Below are 18,869 nucleotides of genomic sequence, written 5' to 3'. Positions count from 1 at the left end.
CCTTAACGCTTTAACTGAGACTCCCTTTGAACCCCTCCGCACGGTTCACCTTCGCTTTCTCACCCTTAAGGTGGTTTTCCTTATAGCCATAACTTCAGCCCGTCGCATTTCGGAGCTGGCAGCCCTCTCAGTTAGGGAGGATCTCTGTGTTTTCCGGCCGGACACAGTTATTTTGAGATTGGACCCTTCCTTTATTCCCAAGGTTAATTCCCCCTTTCACAGGGCCCAAGAGGTTATTTTGCCCAATTTCTGTCCCCGGCCCTCTCATGCCTTGGAACGAAGGTGGCATACCTTAGATGTACGGAGGGCCCTAAAGATTTATATCAAAAGGACTGCTCCCTTCAGGAAGTCAGAGGCTTTGTTTGTTTCCTTTTTGCCAGGCTCCCTAGGGCTCAAAGTCTCTTCTGCCACAATTGGTAGATGGATCAGGGCTTGCATCGCCTCGGCATATCAGGCCCAGGCGATTCCTGTTCCCAATAGCATTACTGCCCACTCCACTAGGAGTGCTGCTACCTCAGCAGCTTGGGCGACTCAGGCCTCCCTTGAGGAGGTATGTAGGGCAGCCACCTGGTCTACCCCCTCGCCATTTATTCGTCATTACAAGATAGATACCTTTGCTTCTGCTGAAGCGTCATTTGGCAGGAGGGTTTTGCAGCAGGTGCATCGTGCGAGGGTCTCTCCAGGCCCTTCGACATCCCGCCCTTGAGACAGCCAAATCTTTGGTATGTCCCTCATCTGGACAATGTCACACCCTCATCAAGGAAATTGGGCATTGGTCTTACCTTAAATGCCAGATTTCTTGAGTGGGGTGACATTGTCCAGCCCCTCCCTCTGTCTCAGTGCCTGTACAGTTTATTGTTCTTGTTCAGTAGTTTTTTTCCAGTTGTCCCGTTGGACCGATTTACTTCCTCCTGATAATGGTGGTTCCTGTTGGAGATACTTCTGGTGGCCTTCCTTCGTCAAAACTGAGCATGAAAGGGGCGGAGCAAGGGGAGTGGTCAAAAATTATGACTCAGCCAGCATCAGATCCGACTGATACAACCCTCATCTGGACAATGTCACCCCACTCAAGAAATCTGGCATTTAAGGTAAGACCAATGCCCATTCTGTGCTCCCCACCACTTTTTAAAGGTTCCCGCTTCCCTTCTCAGCTCCACCCCATGGCCCCGCCCTCCAGCCACCCCTGTTTGCAGCCTCCTCGTGTCAGCAAGCAATGGTGGTTTGCCATCTCCAATTTCCTGTGGCCTTGTCAGCAATGTCATTTTCATATTGCACCAAACGTCAGCTGGTCTCCTCCCAACAATGAATCGGCAGAAGAAATGGCTGCGTTCTGTTTCGTCATGGGTCTGTGGCATTTCACAGCCTAGCGAGATGGTATTGGGGTTTCAGGGATGATTCTGGTCTCATCTGTGGCTGGAATGCAGCAACTACATTGGCGTCGGGCTCTGGGTGGCTTTTCCTGTGGCTGGTTCTCTCTCCTCTCCCTGAATGGCAGCCCAGTGGGACAGAGCTGACACTTAGGTTAAAGTTTGGGGTGGGGGGGTTGGGATGAAACCACAGAGTCAGGTAGCGCATTCTTGGCATTGACCACTCTGTTGCTGAAGTTATATTTTCTGCAATTGAGTTTGGATCAGTTCATTTTAAGTTTGTATCTATTGTGTGCTCGTGTATTGTTGTGGTTGAAGCTGAAGTAGTCATTGTCAGGTAGGACATTGTAGCAGATAATTTTATGAGCCACGCTTAGGTCATACCGAAGGCATCGTAGTTCTAAGTTTTCTATGCCTAGAATTTCAAGTCTGGTGGCATAAGGTATTTTGTTGTGAGCAGAGAAGTAGAGGACTCTTCTTGTGAAATAATTCTGGACACGTTTAATTGTATTAATGTCCGATATGCAGTGTGGGTTCCGGACAGATGAGCTGTATTCAAGAATTGGTCTAGCAAATGTTTTGTATGCTCTGGTTAATAGTGTAATATTACCAGAGAAGAAGCTACACAAGATTCGGGTTACAACTCTTAATGCCTTTTTGGCAATGTTGTTACAGTGGGCTTTGGCACTAAGATCATTCGATCTAAGGTCCTTGACAGAGTGAGGGTCATCTACAAGGTGATGCCCACTCAGCTTGTATTTTGTGTTCTGATTCTTTTTGCCAACGTGTAAGACAGAACATTTGTTGATTGAGATTTGGAGTTGCCAATTGTTTGACCATTCCGACACAAAGTCAAGGTCTTTTTGAAGGGTAGCAGCATTGTCTGTAGTGTCAAATAGTTTTACATCATCGGTGAAGAGAATGCAGCTGCTTATAATATGATCGCAAAGATTGTTTATGTATAGTATGAAGAGTGTTGGTCCTAGAACGCTGCCTTGGGGGACGCTGCTATTAACAGGTGCAGGATTTGATCGGGCACTCCTATCAAATTAATTAAATTAAGAGACATATTGATGTTCCCATTTGGGAGAGGAAGTATACAGGTAGTCATTGACTTAGGATCATAATTGAAAAATTTAAGTGAGACAGTTGTTAAATGAGTTTTGCCCCATTTTACGACTTTTCTTGCTACAGTTGTTAAGTGAATCACGGCACTTGTTAAGTTAGTAACACAGCTGTTAAGTGAATCTGGCTTCCCCTTTGACTTTGCTTGTCAGAAGGTTGCAAAAAGTGATCACATGACATTGCACCGTCATAAATATGAGCCTGTTGCCAAGTGTCTGAATTTGATCATGTGACCATGGAGATGCTGCAATGGTCATAAGTGGGAAAAAGATTATAAGTCTCTTTTTTTCAGCGCTGCTGTAATTTCAAATGGTCACTAAACGAATAGTTGTAAATCAAGGACTACTTGTACAAAACTTGTACAGGTTTCTGAAAGGAGGTCATCTAGAGGAGGGAGTGAACTGTTTCCTGTTGTCCTGTAGGGTAGGACTCTTCAGAAAATAGATTTAGATTAGATATTACGGGAAAAAATATCATCAGGAAAAGCTCTCAAGCAGTGGAACAAGTTTCCTTATGAAATGGTTTCTTACCCCTCATTGTAGATTTTCAAACAGAGGCTGTATAGTCATCGGATATGCTTTAATAGATTTTGCATTAAGCAAAGGATCAGGCTAGGTGACTTCTGATGTACCTTTCCACTCCATGGTTTTATGTACTGTTTTAACATCACTAGTGCTACTTACGTCTGGGGAAACTGATTTAGATTGACTTTGCCAATTTTGGGGATTGCATGAGTTTTACATAATAGATTAATTGAGAAGATTAGTTAAAGATTATGCTTTTATATCTATTAGAACAATGTTTAATTCCCTAAATCACTGTATTTACCTCTATATAATTAAACATCAAATTTCAGTGTCACTTTAATTCCCATCATCATCATTTGTGAGCTTGTTTAGTACATAATCATGTTTCAGTCCAACTGAGAATGCAGTTTTTTTGTGATTCTGTTTTGTAAATTTAATTGGATTTATCATGCCAAGCAAACATCAGAATCTCCTCCGTTGTTCAGATTGTTCAATTACTAGGCCTGACAACCGGGAGTGGGTGGCAATTTCAGAGGTAACCAAGGAAAAGCACAGGGTTAGTGGCAACTATTGTTAAGTGTGTAAAGAGCCTATGTAACACACACACACACACACACACACACACACACACACACACACACACATAAAAGAGATGCAGGAAGTTTATAGAGCAAGAAAATCTAAAAGAACATAGTTCCTTGATCCCCAACTTTAATATAAATAAGGGATTATTTTATGTCAGTCTGTTGGAGATCAACAACTAAATCATTAGTGAAAGCTTTCCTTTATTTGAACTCTGTTTCTGTAGGATTCTTGGTTTGATTTCTTTTTTGTAATAAAAACCTTGCTTCTGAATGTTTGACAAGGTGAAAAAAAATAACCTTCTGTTGCTATGTAACTCTGCTCTTGCATTATGGGTAGATCACATCTACACAATGGTTGGGTCACTAACAACCACAATTATTTTCATATTATTTAGATCACAGATAGTTTCATATTAGGACAGGCTGCATTGCTTTGTCAATCCCGTGTTTTTGATCTGTCTGTGTGAGCATGCATGCACCTGAATATATTCAAGGTGGTTCTCACACCAGTGGTGCCTATTTTCACAGAGTGGAAACAGCTGGGTTGAAATATGGCTGGAAATGAGAAAATCCCAACCTGCTCTATTTCTACCGTTTTAATTGGCACAAAGTCATGAACAGACTATTCTTAGTATAGGGCTTCCTACCAAGAAAAGCCTTATGGGATAGGATTTCTCAATTTGTACCATTTCATGAGACAGGTACACAAAATCACATGGCAAAATGTTCCTAAATCTGTGTATATACACAAACATATATAGACTGCTTAATTATTTATGTTGAATCACTCTATAACTAAACATGCAAGTGCATAGACTGATTATGTGCCATCAAGTTGTTTTCAATTCCTGCTCTATGGTATATCCAACGCCTTGGAAATTTTCTTGCATCCTTCTCCTGTCTGATACTTTCCAATCAGTAGTGGGTTTCAATTTCGGCCGCTACTGGTTTGCTCGTGGGCGTGCGTGCGATGCTTCTGAGCATGCACAGAGATGTCCAGGTGGGTGGGCGGAGCCTCCCGCACCGCCGCTACTGGTTTACCCGACCCGGGGCGAACCAGTAGCAACCCACCACTGTTTCTAATGGTTTTTGCTGTAAGAGGCAACTGAGTAAACCTCAGCAAAACCCTACAACAGCTGAACTTTATATGGGCTTGATCAGAGTCACTTTAATTGGTGGCAGGTGTGTACAGACTACTATTTAACATCAATTCAAATGTGATTGGTTATTTCTGAGCACAGCTACATCCCTACTTATAAGGAATGTGCACACTTATGCAACCTCATTATTTACATTATTTTATTCTTATTTTTCCCCCTACAAAATCTCAGTTTGCTTTTCAATTGAATTGTATAACTTATAAATTGTATTAAAAGGTGGAAAAAATTCTGAAGTGGTTTATCTTGATCTGACTTTTTATTTTATTTTTTTGCATCTCAAAAACCTGGCATTTTAACAGGAGTGTATAGACTTTTTATATCCACTTTAGGTACTATTCTTGTAACTTTGGTTGCAATTTCTAATAACTGTCTTACTTTATGCATACATTTAATGGCATATTTTTGTGTTTCAGATAAGCTTTATATGGGACCAGGGCAACTGTACAATGATTTGCAGAACCTCTTACATGACTTGAATGTAGTTGGCCAAATCAGTCAACTAATATGCAGCCTGAAAGGAAACTACCAGGTAACAAGTAATGGATGTAGAATTAAGTTTCCAGATTAAGCAAACACCTATACTCTTTTATGCGATGCTAATGCGATTATTGTTAAATGGTAAACTGTAGAGTTGTAAGTAGATTAGCGATGCCTTGCTGAGTTTGTTGTACTTAATCTATTTGCATATATGCAATCTAAGCATAGGATAGTCAATAAGGTATTTTTATTCAGTGATTTCAAGAAAAATGTCATATGCTTGTATCATGAGTTAATAGCAGTGTTTCTTTAGCATAGAGCATTAAGCCATCAGGTCTGTTTAAGCATTATTTAATCCTACTGACATGGGTTTTTTTCTCTTGTTTTAATCCGTGCTGTACAATATGTCTGTGCCTGTGTTCCTTTCAAGTAAAAATTACATAGAATGGCAGTAGATTTTTGTTAATGAAGGCCTTTCCAGATTGCATCTGCAAAAGAAATTTTAGCTTAAATTCTGATGGTGTATCTTAAAATGGTTTGTAGTGCAGTTTCACAGGTTTTTGATGTGACGGAAAAAATAAACTTAATGTAACATTATATGAACTTCAACATTTGTTCTTGTTGTTGTTGTTATTCCACCAGAATTTAAATCAGTCAGTGGCTCATGATTGGACCTCAGGTTTACAGAAACTCATTTTGAAAAAAGAAGATGAAATTAGAGCTGCAGACCGCTGTCGAATTCAACTTCAGCTTCCAGGAAAACAGGACAAGTTAGTAGCCACCTTGAACTACAGAGGACATACATTTTCTGGAAAGCCCTTGAGGGGAAGTTGGCATGAAAGTCAACACAGTAAAATGTAGCTTCTGGGTAGGAGAAAGGAGGATCATGTTTAGTGTTGCAAAATAATGATGATAGCCATGTGCTCAGAAGCAGATCTTGATAGGATCTCTCTTTATGTGTGAGACATTTTTCTGGCAGCAATTTTCCAGCTCTCCATTGCTGCGTAATAAGCTCCAGGCAAACAGTACCTCATAATTTATACCATGTTCAAGATGTGTGTAGACAGTATGCACCTCATTACTACAGAAGTAGGAAGCGTTTTAGGTGTCCAAGGGAACTGAAATAAAATCCCACTAGCTAACTGACGCTGTGTTTATTTAGTTCAGTGTCTTTTCTGTATATGTGTATACAGATAGTTCTCGACCTATAACAGTTCATTTAGTGACCATTTGAAGTTACAATGGCACTGAGAAAAGTGACTTATGACCATTTTTCACACTTAAAACTGTTATGGCATCCCATTATCAAAATTCAAATGCTTGGCATCTGAACTTGTATTTATGACAGTTGTAGTGTCCTGGGGTCATGTGGTCACCTTTTGGGACTTTTTGACAAGCAAAGTCAATGGGGAAGCCATTAACAACCATGTTGCTAACTTAACAACTGCAGTGATTCACTTAACAAATATGACAAGTAAGGTTGTAAAATGGGGCAAAACTCACTTAATAAATGTCTCGGCAACAAAAGTTCTGAATTCAATTATGGTCGTAAGTTGAGGATTACCTGTAGTTTGAGCCAGCAATCTTTCTTCTCTAGATATTCGATACAGTATTCGAACTTCATAAGGAATCAAAATTGCCTTTCCTTGTATGAGAATGAACAGTTGTGCCCGCCTCAGCCTGATTGCTTATTATTTTCTTATTCTCTAACATATTTCAGAAATTATAAGAAATCCTATTCTAGTCAATTTCTGTAACCCTGTTTCATTATGCCAATACTTTACCAATTTGCCAGCTTTGATTTTACAAAGCAGCAGTAAAAGGGATAGTATCACAACTCTGACACAACTTGTATTTCTCAGTGCAAGGAGACCACAATTGCCTGAAAGGCTATACAAGGTTACCAATATAGGACATTGATCATTTATGCTATGAATGGAGTCAGAATAATGGGATACAATGACTATGAATGTCAGCCTCTTGTCCTTTCCCAACTCTGGGAGAGTTGATAGGTCTTTACTTAGATAAGTATTAAAGAAAACCTATTTGCAAGTTATGAAAGTGTTCCTCTCAACGTTGAAAGAAAAACTAATGCTGTTCAATAGAATGTATAATAATTGATTTGGTGCTAACAGTTGCAGCTAATGAATCTTTGTTTTCTTCCTGCCAAAAGAGTATATGGCATACTTTTATTATATTGTGTAACTGGAATATGCGCTATTACTTATTTTCTTTAATTTTAATAGATCAGGACGGCCTACTTTCTTTACGGCTGTGTTCAATACATTTACACCTGCCATCAAACAGTCGTGGATCAGAAGTTTACAAATGGCTAAGCTTGCTTTAGGTAAGATTTTCTTTTGCTGTGCTTAAAAGTTACATAAATTAAACTGAAGGAGAGTTAACTGTGCCTTGTGAATAATTGTGGCAAAGGAGAGGAACATTCACAGAAAATGAGCTAACAAATGATTTATCCTAGATAGTGACCAGGGTTTGGCAAAACTTAGAAAACTCAGAGAAATCAATTGAGAGAAGAGAGATTTCAGTTCTATTTGCAGGGAATCTCCATGACTGGCTTCTGCTACTAAGGACTAACTATTTCAGTCGTGGAAAAGGGTCAGAAACACGGAAGACATTAGTCCTCTAATGAAAATATGAAGCTAGAGGTAGTCAGGCTTCTTTTGCTAATTTATATTATGCATTGATTTGAGCTTCTTTGTGTATCCTTTTGCTGTTTTATTCTATGTGTATGCTGGTTCTTTTTGCTGGCAAAAATCCCTCTCCCTCTCCCCTCTCTCTCCCTCTTGTTATTCTTTTAATGCAAAATGTGTTCCCCAAATACTAATGTATATAGTAAATACTATATATTTTCATTATACTGATGTATTTATTTTACTTTGGACGTAGCCTAATACTCTGCAGTTAATATCTGAAGAAGGACCAAACCCACACCTCTTTGTGTGCATGCGAAAACTCCTTTACACTACTATTCAAAGTTAATATATTTTTGGAAGATCATTTTTAAATAGTTATCTGCATGAGGGAATTTTCTCTATAGAGATTTTATAAATATTGGTTATCTTTTAAAATGTTATCTTTTAAAACTTTTGAATGCATAAATGTTGCCTTCTAGAATAAGCAGGCTGCAAAGTTTCTCTAGAACTTCCCATTATTAACCTTTATGTCTTTATAAAACACCTTTGTGAACCTTTAAAAGAAAATACTTTTCTTGGTTATTCTACAGAAACCGTTACTAGAAAATATGTGTCTGTTTGTATTTAATTGGTAACATAAAAACATAGCAATAACATTGAAAACAAAGACATTCCTTTTTTCCCTTTTGCCATTACAGCTGATGAAAATCTTCTGGGTTGGTTCTGTATAGATGATGATGGGAATCAGATTAAAAAAGAGAAACACCCACTCCTTGTGAAACACATGCCTGTGATGATGGCCAAACAACAGGAATTTAAGGTAAATATTAGTTTTGTTCGCTAAATAGCTAATGAACAGATTGAAACATGCATGGGCTAAATTACTTTACCTAAAGTTAAGTTTATTTCCTCTTTATCAGTTATTTGGACTGTAAGCATTTTTTACTAACTTAATGTCAAAATCCAAAATTGACATAGAACATAAAACTGTTAGACAGAATAAGTGGTTAATAATATACATTTGTATTAGAGCCACATGAAGTTGTAAAATAGAAAACATTTTTCTTTTACTCATTGGCTTCAGTTTTACTAGCAGTGGGTCAGAAAAGCATTATTTATTTATTTATTGCCATAGCAAAATATATGAGATTTTTACTAACGATTTTTATTTTGTGTGTTAAGGTTGAATGTGCTGCTTATAATCCTGAACCTTGTTTATGTGAAGAAAGTGACCCTGATTCTCTTTCTACTGAGTATGGTTTTCTGTGGGTAAGAATTTATTTTTTTTCAAAGTTCACATAATAGTATTTATAGAGAATGGAATAATAGTCTGAAAATGAATTCACTTTTGCAAATTCAGTTTCGATATGTGGCACAGTGGCCTAGATGTGAATGTGCTCACCTCCCTCTCAGAAGATTGAAAGTTCAATCCTAGGCAGTGAGACAGATGTTTCTCTATCAGGGCAAAAGAGAAAATATCTACTGTGAACTCCGCATAGGCATCAGGAAGGGCATCCAGCCAGTAAATGCAGTATATATATGCAGATACAAATACAGATACACAAAGCTGAATAACGTACTGATGACTCTGTATTCTTAAAAAAAAAGTCTGCTCATTTGGTTTTAGCTTTTTTTAAATGAAAATTGAATAGAGTAAAGAACAGATGATGCTTAATGCATGAAAACAGCAGGGCAGTTTTCTCATTATAAGCCTTTCTTGAGACTTCTTTTCTTAGAAATTGTTAGAATGGGAGACATACAATGGTGGGATTCAAGTAATTTAACAACCAGTTCTCCACCCTAATAATTTCTCCCAACAACCAGTTTGCCAAACTGCTCAGAAAGTTAACAACCGGTTCTCCCGAAGTGGTGCGAACTGGCTGAATCCCACCACTGGAGGCATAGCCAGGTTAGGAAAGATATAAGCATCCATTCTATATTAACAAGAAAGTACAGGCATGGGTGGATCCTTTGACATTACACAATAGTATATTTTGTGGCCTGAAGTTGATTTCTGTGCCCAATATTCACCTATGTGAATTTTTGCAAATCATCACTTGCTTTTGAAGTGTATTCCCTCTTAACATTTTAAAATGTTGAGACTTTTGATCCTGAGAATGACTGAGGAGCATTCAGGAAATAATTTGACAAATCAGAAATAGTTGTGGGCATGTGACTTCTTGTACACTGTCTTGTACAGGTAGACTGAGCAGAAGTATGAAATATATTTAACAGAAATCATGCAAGTTAATAATTTCCTAAAACCATCAGCATGGCTTGCAAAAAGTCACTGGTACTGAATCTCATTGGCAATATGATCCAATATAGAATTATGTCTATATTGTAGGATTAACAAATAAAAGCTGGAAATGTCACTATTTCTTGTACATTAAACAAATATATTTATGTATATATTTGTAATACATAATGCTGTTAAAAAAAATAAAGAATATTTCTTTTAGAGAACAAAACTCTGTGGTTAGCAAGTGAAATATTTTTTTCCCGTATTTTCAGTCAGTAAGATAGGCACGTATATAATTGTTTTCTTTTAATGTCCAGTTTCCAGAAACTCTTTAATTTAACTATTTAAAACCTAATGATTTTTGGCAACTAACTTTACCATGAATGTTATTGGTTAAAGAGATATTGCTTGTGAAATAAAGTAAAACTTTTCTCTGTGATACAGATTGGCAGTTGTACTAATCAAATGGGCCAAATCGCCATTGTATCATTTCAAAACTCCAATCCAAAGCTTATTGAATGCTTCAATGTGGAGTCAAGAATTCTCTGTATGGTCTATATTCCAGAAGATGAGAAATCCAAAGAATCAAATAATATGTTTCCTGAATCTGGAGACATGGCTACAAAACCCCTCAGCGTGCCTACTATTTGTCTAGGCATGGAAGAAGGAAGGTATTTTTCATATCTGTGTCTCATTTCTGTGGATTATTTAGCTGTATATGAATGAGACAGAGAGAGAGAAAGAGATAGCTAAAAATACAATTTTGCACTTAATCAGTTATTTCTAGCAAACAGCTAAATTAATCAGTTATTTTGAAAGATCTAATTTATTTAAAACTCTGTACATTCCTATAGGAAATGTTATGTTGCATTTAAACAAATCATTTCCCATTCTTTGCAAGCAGCTGGATGTGTTCAGAAATAAAATAAATAGTAATTTTTGGTAATTTGCCACAAGTAAATTAAGGCAAACATATCAAGTATTTTATAGTAATATGGCCTTAAACAATTAAATATTTTAGGTGCTGATGGTCAGTCTTTCAGTTTTTCATTCTCATTCTTTCACTAAATTCCATGTACTGTGGTTCCAGTTGTTCTGTAGACCAACAAAAAAGAAGTACTGTATTTTTCGGAGTATAAGATGCACCTTTCCCCCCAAAAAAGAGGGTGAAAATCTGTGTGCATCTTATACTCCGAATGTAGCCCCGCCCAGCTTCTCAAACGGAAGTTTCAGAGGCTGAAAAAAGCATTAGAAACAAAGCTTCAGAAAAGAAGCCCCCAAAAAGAGCTTCAGAAAAGAAACCCCCAAACGGAGCTTCAGAGGCTTTTTTTTCTGAAGCTCTGTTTCGGAGGCTTTCAGAGGCAGAAAAAAGTTTTTCCTGAAACAGAGTTTCAGAAGTTTCAGAGACAGAAAAAAAAGCAAAAAAAAGCAAGGCACAGAGCTCAAAATCAAGGAACCTGTTCCTAAAATTCACCTTTGGGAACAGCTGATTGGGGCTATTCCGAGAGCCCGATCCACCTGCCAATCAGCTTTTTTCTTATTTTCCTCCCCAAAAACTAAAGTGCGTCTTATACTCCGAAAAATACTGTAGTATTTATTCAAAAGCCTCAGATATATGATTTGTAGATCTAGATAATGAAAAATTATGCATAATAAAGAAAATACTGTATTCCAAGTGGAAAGCATTCTTTTTCCTTCGTTAGAAGAAATGTATTATTCCTGTGATTTTTCCCAGTCTTTCAGTATTTATGCATTGTGTTTCATAGCTGACAAATTATCTTCTTGTAAATTCTGAAATGGTATACAAATAGAGTTTGTAGATTGACTTAAGATTTATTAGGTTTTGGTTTGGATTCTAAATTCTTCAATAATGTTATTTTTGAGACTGTGGACATATGTAGAATCATGAGTGTGTAGGAAAGTCACATATAATATCCATTTCTTTTGTTTTACCTGATACAGATAGTGTGATGGAACGTTTTTGCTAATAGTGCCGAGTCAGTTATCAGCAATATGGTATACCATGACAACATTGTGTTTGGCCACCCACCACATCAGTGCTATCACATGTACTGTATATGTTTGTGTATATGTGTACACACACACAGCCCTGCATTAGATGTTACAAAAACATAGAACATAAAAGCATTGAGAGGAAGAAATTTTTGAATGTAATCCCAAAAGTGCTTTTTCAAGAGGCAACTGGACTTTCTGATTTTTCTTTGAAGACATTTTGCTTCTCATCCAAGATCCAGCTTCTTCAGCTCCAGAGCTGAAAAAGCTTCTTGGATAAGAAGCGAAACATCTTCAAAGAAAAACCAGAAAGTCCAGTTGCCTCTTGAAAAAGCACCTTTGGGACAACCATGACTTGGATGACTGAGAATCTCTATATACTTTTGAATGTAATGAATTGGTTTTCCTTTTTCCTTTTTATATGATGATTTTTAAAGTATTTCCTGTTCTTCTTAAATAGCATCTCTGTTTACAAAAGTAGTCAAGGCTCCAAGAAAATCCGTCTTCAACACTTCTTTGCTCCCGAGAAGTCTACTGTGATGAGCTTAGCATACAAGACTCACCATTTATTTGCTGGCCTAGTCAATGGAAACATTGCAATCTACACCAAATTGGAAGGTATAGGAATGTTATGGGATATCCAGAAGGGTTTCTGAGTTGCAGTATTTATAGACACAGATTTCGTTGCTGTGTTTCTTTTTCTAAATTCATATTCACATTTTCACTTTGGATTGCTGTTGGCACCAGTAACCATCAAACATTGCATATATATTTCAAATATCTGCTTAGTTTGTAATTTCATAAGCAATACATGTCTCAATTTTGACATGCAGATTGAGAATAGAAACTCTTACATTAGAAACAGGTTCCTGGGCCACAAACATGCATATATTAACACTTCTGATGGGAGTTTTCACGGGAGCTTTAACAGTTCCGATAGTCTTTTCTAATTGAAGAGAATTCAGGTGCGCTGGCCATTTCTTGTAAGTCTTTTGCTAATCTGGCCTGAAAATTAGGGGAACTGCAGGCTTTTCACCGCTGGAGAGCAATAGGATGGGGAAGTCTATGTAGATACTGCATGTTTAGTTCATAAAGAATTAATTCCAAATCTTTCTTAAGAGGTGGCATGAATATATCTATTTTAAGATGTAATATAAAATGGCTTTAAGGCTATATCTTGCGCATGCATGCACTATTGTAGCATTAATTGAAAAATAATGAACATTTAAATGTTTAAGCCAGTAGTTTGTCCTGTTCCATGTATTGATTTCCTCAAAATGGTCTAGTATATACTTGTTAAAAATGAGGCTCCTTATTTACTCCTCTTTGTTAACTTTTAATATATTTAAATCAAAATAATGATCAGTGGGGTTCCTTGGTGTCCTGATGAGTGTGGTTGATTGCTTTCAGGCATTTCATTACCCAATTAGCCAACTTCATCAATGTGAATCCAACTTGAGTAATCAGATGTCTGCAAAGCAAACAATCACATCAAAGACCACCAAGAACTCCACAATTCAATCATGAGTTACATATATTTTCTTCTATTGCAACAATTATTTTAAGTATAGTGTGAGGTTTACTATTATGAAATATTTTGTTTGTTTATGGAGAAATTGTTAGAGGAGAAATTTTGATTCTCTCAGCCTTGCATCTACAAAACACATATTCAGTTCTTGTTTCTTTATGCAGCAAGATTACAAATATTGAAACACCTGCCTGGTAGGTTGTCATCTTAGACAGGACATGGATTTCCCAAGTACTTGCTTCAATTCTGTTAATTTTATTGTGAAAGTTGAACTTCTCAATATTCTTAATAGTAGGATAGTATATTTTTCAATATAGTGCAGTCAGTTATCAGCAACATATATTTAAAACTTCCTTTTTTATATCACAAGTAGCTGGGTATATATTAAGAAGAGAGATCAAAGCATATCCATTACATAACAATGCACTCTCTTTAATGCAACTCTCTATTCAGCAGAGTTTGCATGGGCTTTGGGTTGCTGTGATTGTAATAATAATAATAATAATAATAATAATAATAATAATAATAATAATAATAATAATAATAATAATAATAATAATAATAATAATAATAATTTTATTTCTATACCGCCCTTCTCCCGAAGGACTCAGGGCGGTGTACAGCCTAATTAAAAACAGAATAAACATCAATTTAAAATAATTTAAAAATATTAAATAAATTTGGCTTAATTTAAAACCCCCAAAATTTAAAACATCCAATTTAAAATTATATTGCTAACCCAGCCTGGCAGAACAATAGGGTCTTGAGTGCGCAGCGAAATACCCGGAGGTCAGAAATCTTACGAATTTCCGGGGGCAGTTCATTCCACAGGGCTGGGGCTCCTACAGAGAAGGCCCTCCCCCTGGGTGTCGCCAGCCGACATGACTTGGCCGATGGCACCCTGAGGAGACCCTCTCTGTGGGAGCGAACTGGCCTGTGGGAGGCTATTGGTGGCAGAAGACGGTCTCGAAGGTACCCGGGTCCTATGCCATGGAGCGCTTTAAAGGTGGTAACCAACACCTTGAATCGCACCCGGAAGACCACTGGGAGCCAGTGCAGCTCGCGCAGGAGGGGTGTCACGTGGGCGCAACGGGTTGCACCCATAACCACCCGCGCGGCCGCATTCTGGACCAGTTGGAGCCTCCGAGTGCTCTTCAAGGGGAGCCCCATGTAGAGAGCATTACAGTAGTCCAACCGGGAGGTAACATGGGCATGAGTGACTGTGCGCAGGGCGTCCCGATCCAGAAAGGGCTGCAACTGGCGAATCAGGCGGACCTGATAAAAGGCCCCCCTGGCCATGGCCGTCATATGTTCTTCTAAAGACAGCCGTGCGTCCAGGAGGACACCCAGATATCGAGCCCTCTCTGTGGGGGGCAAAGATTCACCCCCAATAGTCAGCGATGGCACCTGCTGACTATATCGGGACGCCGGGAGCCACAACCACTCGGTCTTGGAAGGGTTGAGTCTGAGCCTGTTCCTCCCCATCCAGACCCGCACGGCCTCCAGGCAGCGAGACATCACATCAAGGGCATCGTTGGGGTGGTCTGGGGTGGAGATGTACAGCTGAGTGTCGTCAGCGTACAGGTGACACTTCACCCCAAAACCACGGATGATCTCACCCAGCGGCTTCACATAAATGTTGAACAGGAGGGGCGAGAGGACCGACCCTTGCGGCACTCCCCATGCGAGGTGCCTCGAGGTCGACCTCTGTCCCCCTGCCAACACAAACTGCGAGCGGTCGGAGAGGAAGGAGGAGAACCACCGCAGAACGGTGCCCCCTATTCCCAACCCCCTCAACCGCCGCAGCATGATACCATGGTCGATGGTATCAAAAGCCGCTGAGAGGTCTAATAGGACTAGGACAGAGGAACAACCCCTGTCCCGAGCCCTCCAGAGATCATCCACCAACGCGACCAATGCCGTTTCTGTGCTGTGCCCCTGCCTGAAGCCCGACTGCACGGGTCCAGATAGATAGCTTCATCCAGGTGTCGGGGAAGCTGTTGTGCCACCACGCTCTCAACAACCTTCGCCACAAAACGAAGGTTGGAGACCGGACGATAGTTGGCTAATTCAGCTAATGTAGCGCTTTTTACATCTAAACAAAGCATATACAGTGGTCTCCGTGTTCCCTTCTTCCCAGATAAGCATTTGTTGCCTCCCAGTTTGTAACATTTTAAAATAAATTTTATTGAAAGTTTTACAAGAACATTGCAAACTAATTTTATTTATTTAAAACATTTGTACAGCCACCTATCTGCTAAACAATTTTGGGCTGCTCCCAGTCAAAAGTTAAAACGCCATAAAAGAAACAGTTATAATAAAGAGAGGAAGGAAGGAAGGAAAAGAAAAAACTAACATGAAATAAAAGAAGCTTCCAATTTCCTTTGCAGCAAATACAAGTAGAATTACAAAATTATTCTTACTTTAGATTACAAAGGAAATCTCACTTTTTCTCCCAGTTTTGTAACTATAATCTTTGTCAGCTCAAGCTGCTTTTCCAATCATGCTGAAGAGGCAGCTTAATGAAATGCTGACCTATTTTGTCAGATATATAATAAAGGCTGGGACAGAGGATTTGACCCAATAATAATTGTACACGTTGACATTGGAGAATCCAAGTTGCACTACTTAATTCTGCAGGTCAAAATATTTTTCATCCAAGTTTGCCAACAATTCCTGGCATTGCCAGCTTTGTTTAAGTATCAGCAGAAGAAAAAAAATGAAATACTGATATATTTCTCTCAGCTTCTAATGCTGCTTAACACTCACATTCAGAGAGCTCATGTGTTATATTTCAGTTGTTCCCATGGCACCTGTCAGTTGAAGAATTAAAATACTGAATAGGGTTCTGTCTTTTCCCGAGGAAGAATTGCTACAATGATAATATCATGAAAAGTTTTTGTTTTGCTCTTAGTCTATATCTGTGATGGCGAACCTATGGCACGCGTGCCAGAGGTGGCACGCAGCACCCTCTCTGATGGCACGTGAGCCGTCGCCCCAGTTCAGTTCTGCTGTGCATGCATGCACGCCTCCCGCTGGCCAGCTGGTCTTTGGGTCTCTGCCGCGCATGCAGGGGGCAGGGGGTGCATGCACAGGGGGGGTAGGGCACATGCAGGGGACACACGCATGCATGGGAGTGGGTCACATGTGGGGGGCGCACACGCATGCGAAGGATGGGATGCATGCAGGGCATGTGCGGGGGGCAGGGTGCACATGTGGGAGCCGCAGGTACGTTGCATTTTGGGGGTTTGAACGCGCACGCTTTGGGGCACTCAGTTCAAAAAAGGCTATCCATCACTGGTCTATATGGATCCTTCCAATTGTTGATGATAGCTGTAATTCTGAATAATCACTGAATAAACATTAATTTCAAAAGTGTTAAAACTGAATTCCTTTTAACTGTTGCTGTGTATTTTTAGTCTTGCTCTGCTGAGATAGAAACAAGCAGTATGTAATCATTTATCTTATTGTTTATGCACCATTGCACTACTCAATTAACAATCTCTGTTCACAGAGCCAATTTAGCAGCTCTGTTGAAATGCCAGTGGTGCTACACAATAGAGAAAATAAGGAAGCTATTGAACAGTAAGATGAATACTGGTTAAATCAAACAGAAGATAACTTTTCTCCATTGCTGGAGGGCAGAGAGAAGGATATTAGATTTAATTAAATGGAATTCATGACAAATCCTGAGTTACTGTCCAGAATTAGCTTTATATTACTTTGAACGCCTGTTTTCTCTTTGTGTTGTGACTGTTGTGTAAGGAGACTGTCCAATGTTAAGAGGAAGATTGGCAATTAGTGGAATATTTCCAATTATAAAATGAAGCATTAAAATGCTAATGCGTGACAACTTAGATTTTGTTTTTAACAATCCAATTCACTTCCTCTCGTAATATTTGAAAAATAGCTTTGAATAGCTTTCCCCCTGACATGCAAGGGTGGCCAATACCTCTGTAAGGGTTTAAAGACTCATTCATTCATTCATTCATTCATTCATTCATTCATTCATTCATTCAATTTCTGTAGCTGCTCATCTCAGTCAATGACTCTGGGCAGCTTACAGTTCGATACTATAACTATATCACAATAAAAACAGTAAAACATTTTAAAACAAGTAACCCAATGTAAAAAACATCCAAAATAAACATACGATACGATACTTTTAAATACCCACCCTCTGGCTATATACTTTGGTAAAAAATGGTTTTGGAAGAGAACAAAAAGTAGAAAAAATCAATTTGAGGCAAGAATATTTTATCATTAATAAGTATATCAAGGTAATTATTATATAAATGAAGTGTGTTTTTTTTTAAATTAAATCTTTCATTTCTTTTTGCAAAAGATGGGACCTGGAACTCAGAACCACAGAAAATAGTGAAATTGGGAGTTCTTCCTGTCAGAGGTCTTCTTGTGATGGAAGAAACCATCTGGGCTGCTTCTGGTGGACAGATATTTATAATTAATACAGAAAGTCATGCTGTAGAGGTAAGCATAATTCCCTTTCCAAACATAAGCAATTCATTTTGTGGCTTTTAATGTAATTTTCTATATAAGATGTAAGTGTGTTCTTGAATCAAACTTGCGCATGAATATAAAGTTAAGGTAAAAGTATCTCTTTGGGTTTTACCCCTCTAGTTGTGACCGACTCTAGGGGGCAGTGCTCCTCTCTATTTCTTAAGCCAAAGAGCCAGTGTTGCTTGGAGTGAGGCCAGCATGATATTGTGCCGCAACACAGACCATACAGCGAAACTCCAAATGCTGTTACCTTCCCTCATGCTTATATATAGTACCTATTTACCTACTTGTATTTGCATGCTTTCAAACTGCAAATTCCTATGATATCAACTTGGAGAAAACAGGAATATCAGCTTAGAAATGTGGAAAGGAGCAGACTGGTTATATTTGTATATGAATAATCTGAAATCCAAGCTTTTGCTTTTAGTGAACAGCTTTTTTTATTGTTGAATATTTATCTCTGATGTCTCTTGTCTTTCCAACTCTGTAGACCATTTTTTTTGGAGGGGGGGCTGTATTTTTTTTGCATCAGATTGTCACAGGATGTCAAAATTGGATATACGAGGGACCTGAGAGCCTTTTCTTTCAAAGAAACTCAATAGAAACTCCTTGAATATGTTCTGACTCATTACGACTTTTGCTTTATGGTAATGTCTCCCTATATGATTGTTGCA

The 18,869-nt window shown here is 38.6% G+C and overlaps 1 protein-coding gene across 2 annotated transcripts in view; it reads left to right on the top strand.

The window, feature by feature from the left end:
• The window catches only part of ARHGEF10 (Rho guanine nucleotide exchange factor 10), a 116,636-nt gene that overhangs the window by 72,514 nt on the left and 25,253 nt on the right, over nt 1-18,869 (top strand). For both annotated transcript variants that reach the window (XM_070932957.1, XM_070932956.1), the window contains exons 19-26: nt 5,177-5,292; nt 5,883-6,010; nt 7,487-7,587; nt 8,593-8,714; nt 9,077-9,163; nt 10,581-10,807; nt 12,610-12,767; nt 18,023-18,165. In XM_070932957.1, coding sequence (XP_070789058.1) covers nt 5,177-5,292; nt 5,883-6,010; nt 7,487-7,587; nt 8,593-8,714; nt 9,077-9,163; nt 10,581-10,807; nt 12,610-12,767; nt 18,023-18,165 — 1,082 coding nt within the window. The remainder of the gene's footprint in view (nt 1-5,176; nt 5,293-5,882; nt 6,011-7,486; nt 7,588-8,592; nt 8,715-9,076; nt 9,164-10,580; nt 10,808-12,609; nt 12,768-18,022; nt 18,166-18,869) is intronic.

This window comes from Pituophis catenifer, unplaced genomic scaffold (assembly GCF_029215685.1).
Source record: "Pituophis catenifer annectens isolate HBS135680 unplaced genomic scaffold, rPitCat1.0.hap2 SCAF_1, whole genome shotgun sequence".
Lineage (NCBI taxonomy): Eukaryota > Metazoa > Chordata > Lepidosauria > Squamata > Colubridae > Pituophis > Pituophis catenifer.
Note: the sequence above shows the minus strand (reverse complement) of the source record. Positions and strands in the feature narration are given on the sequence as shown.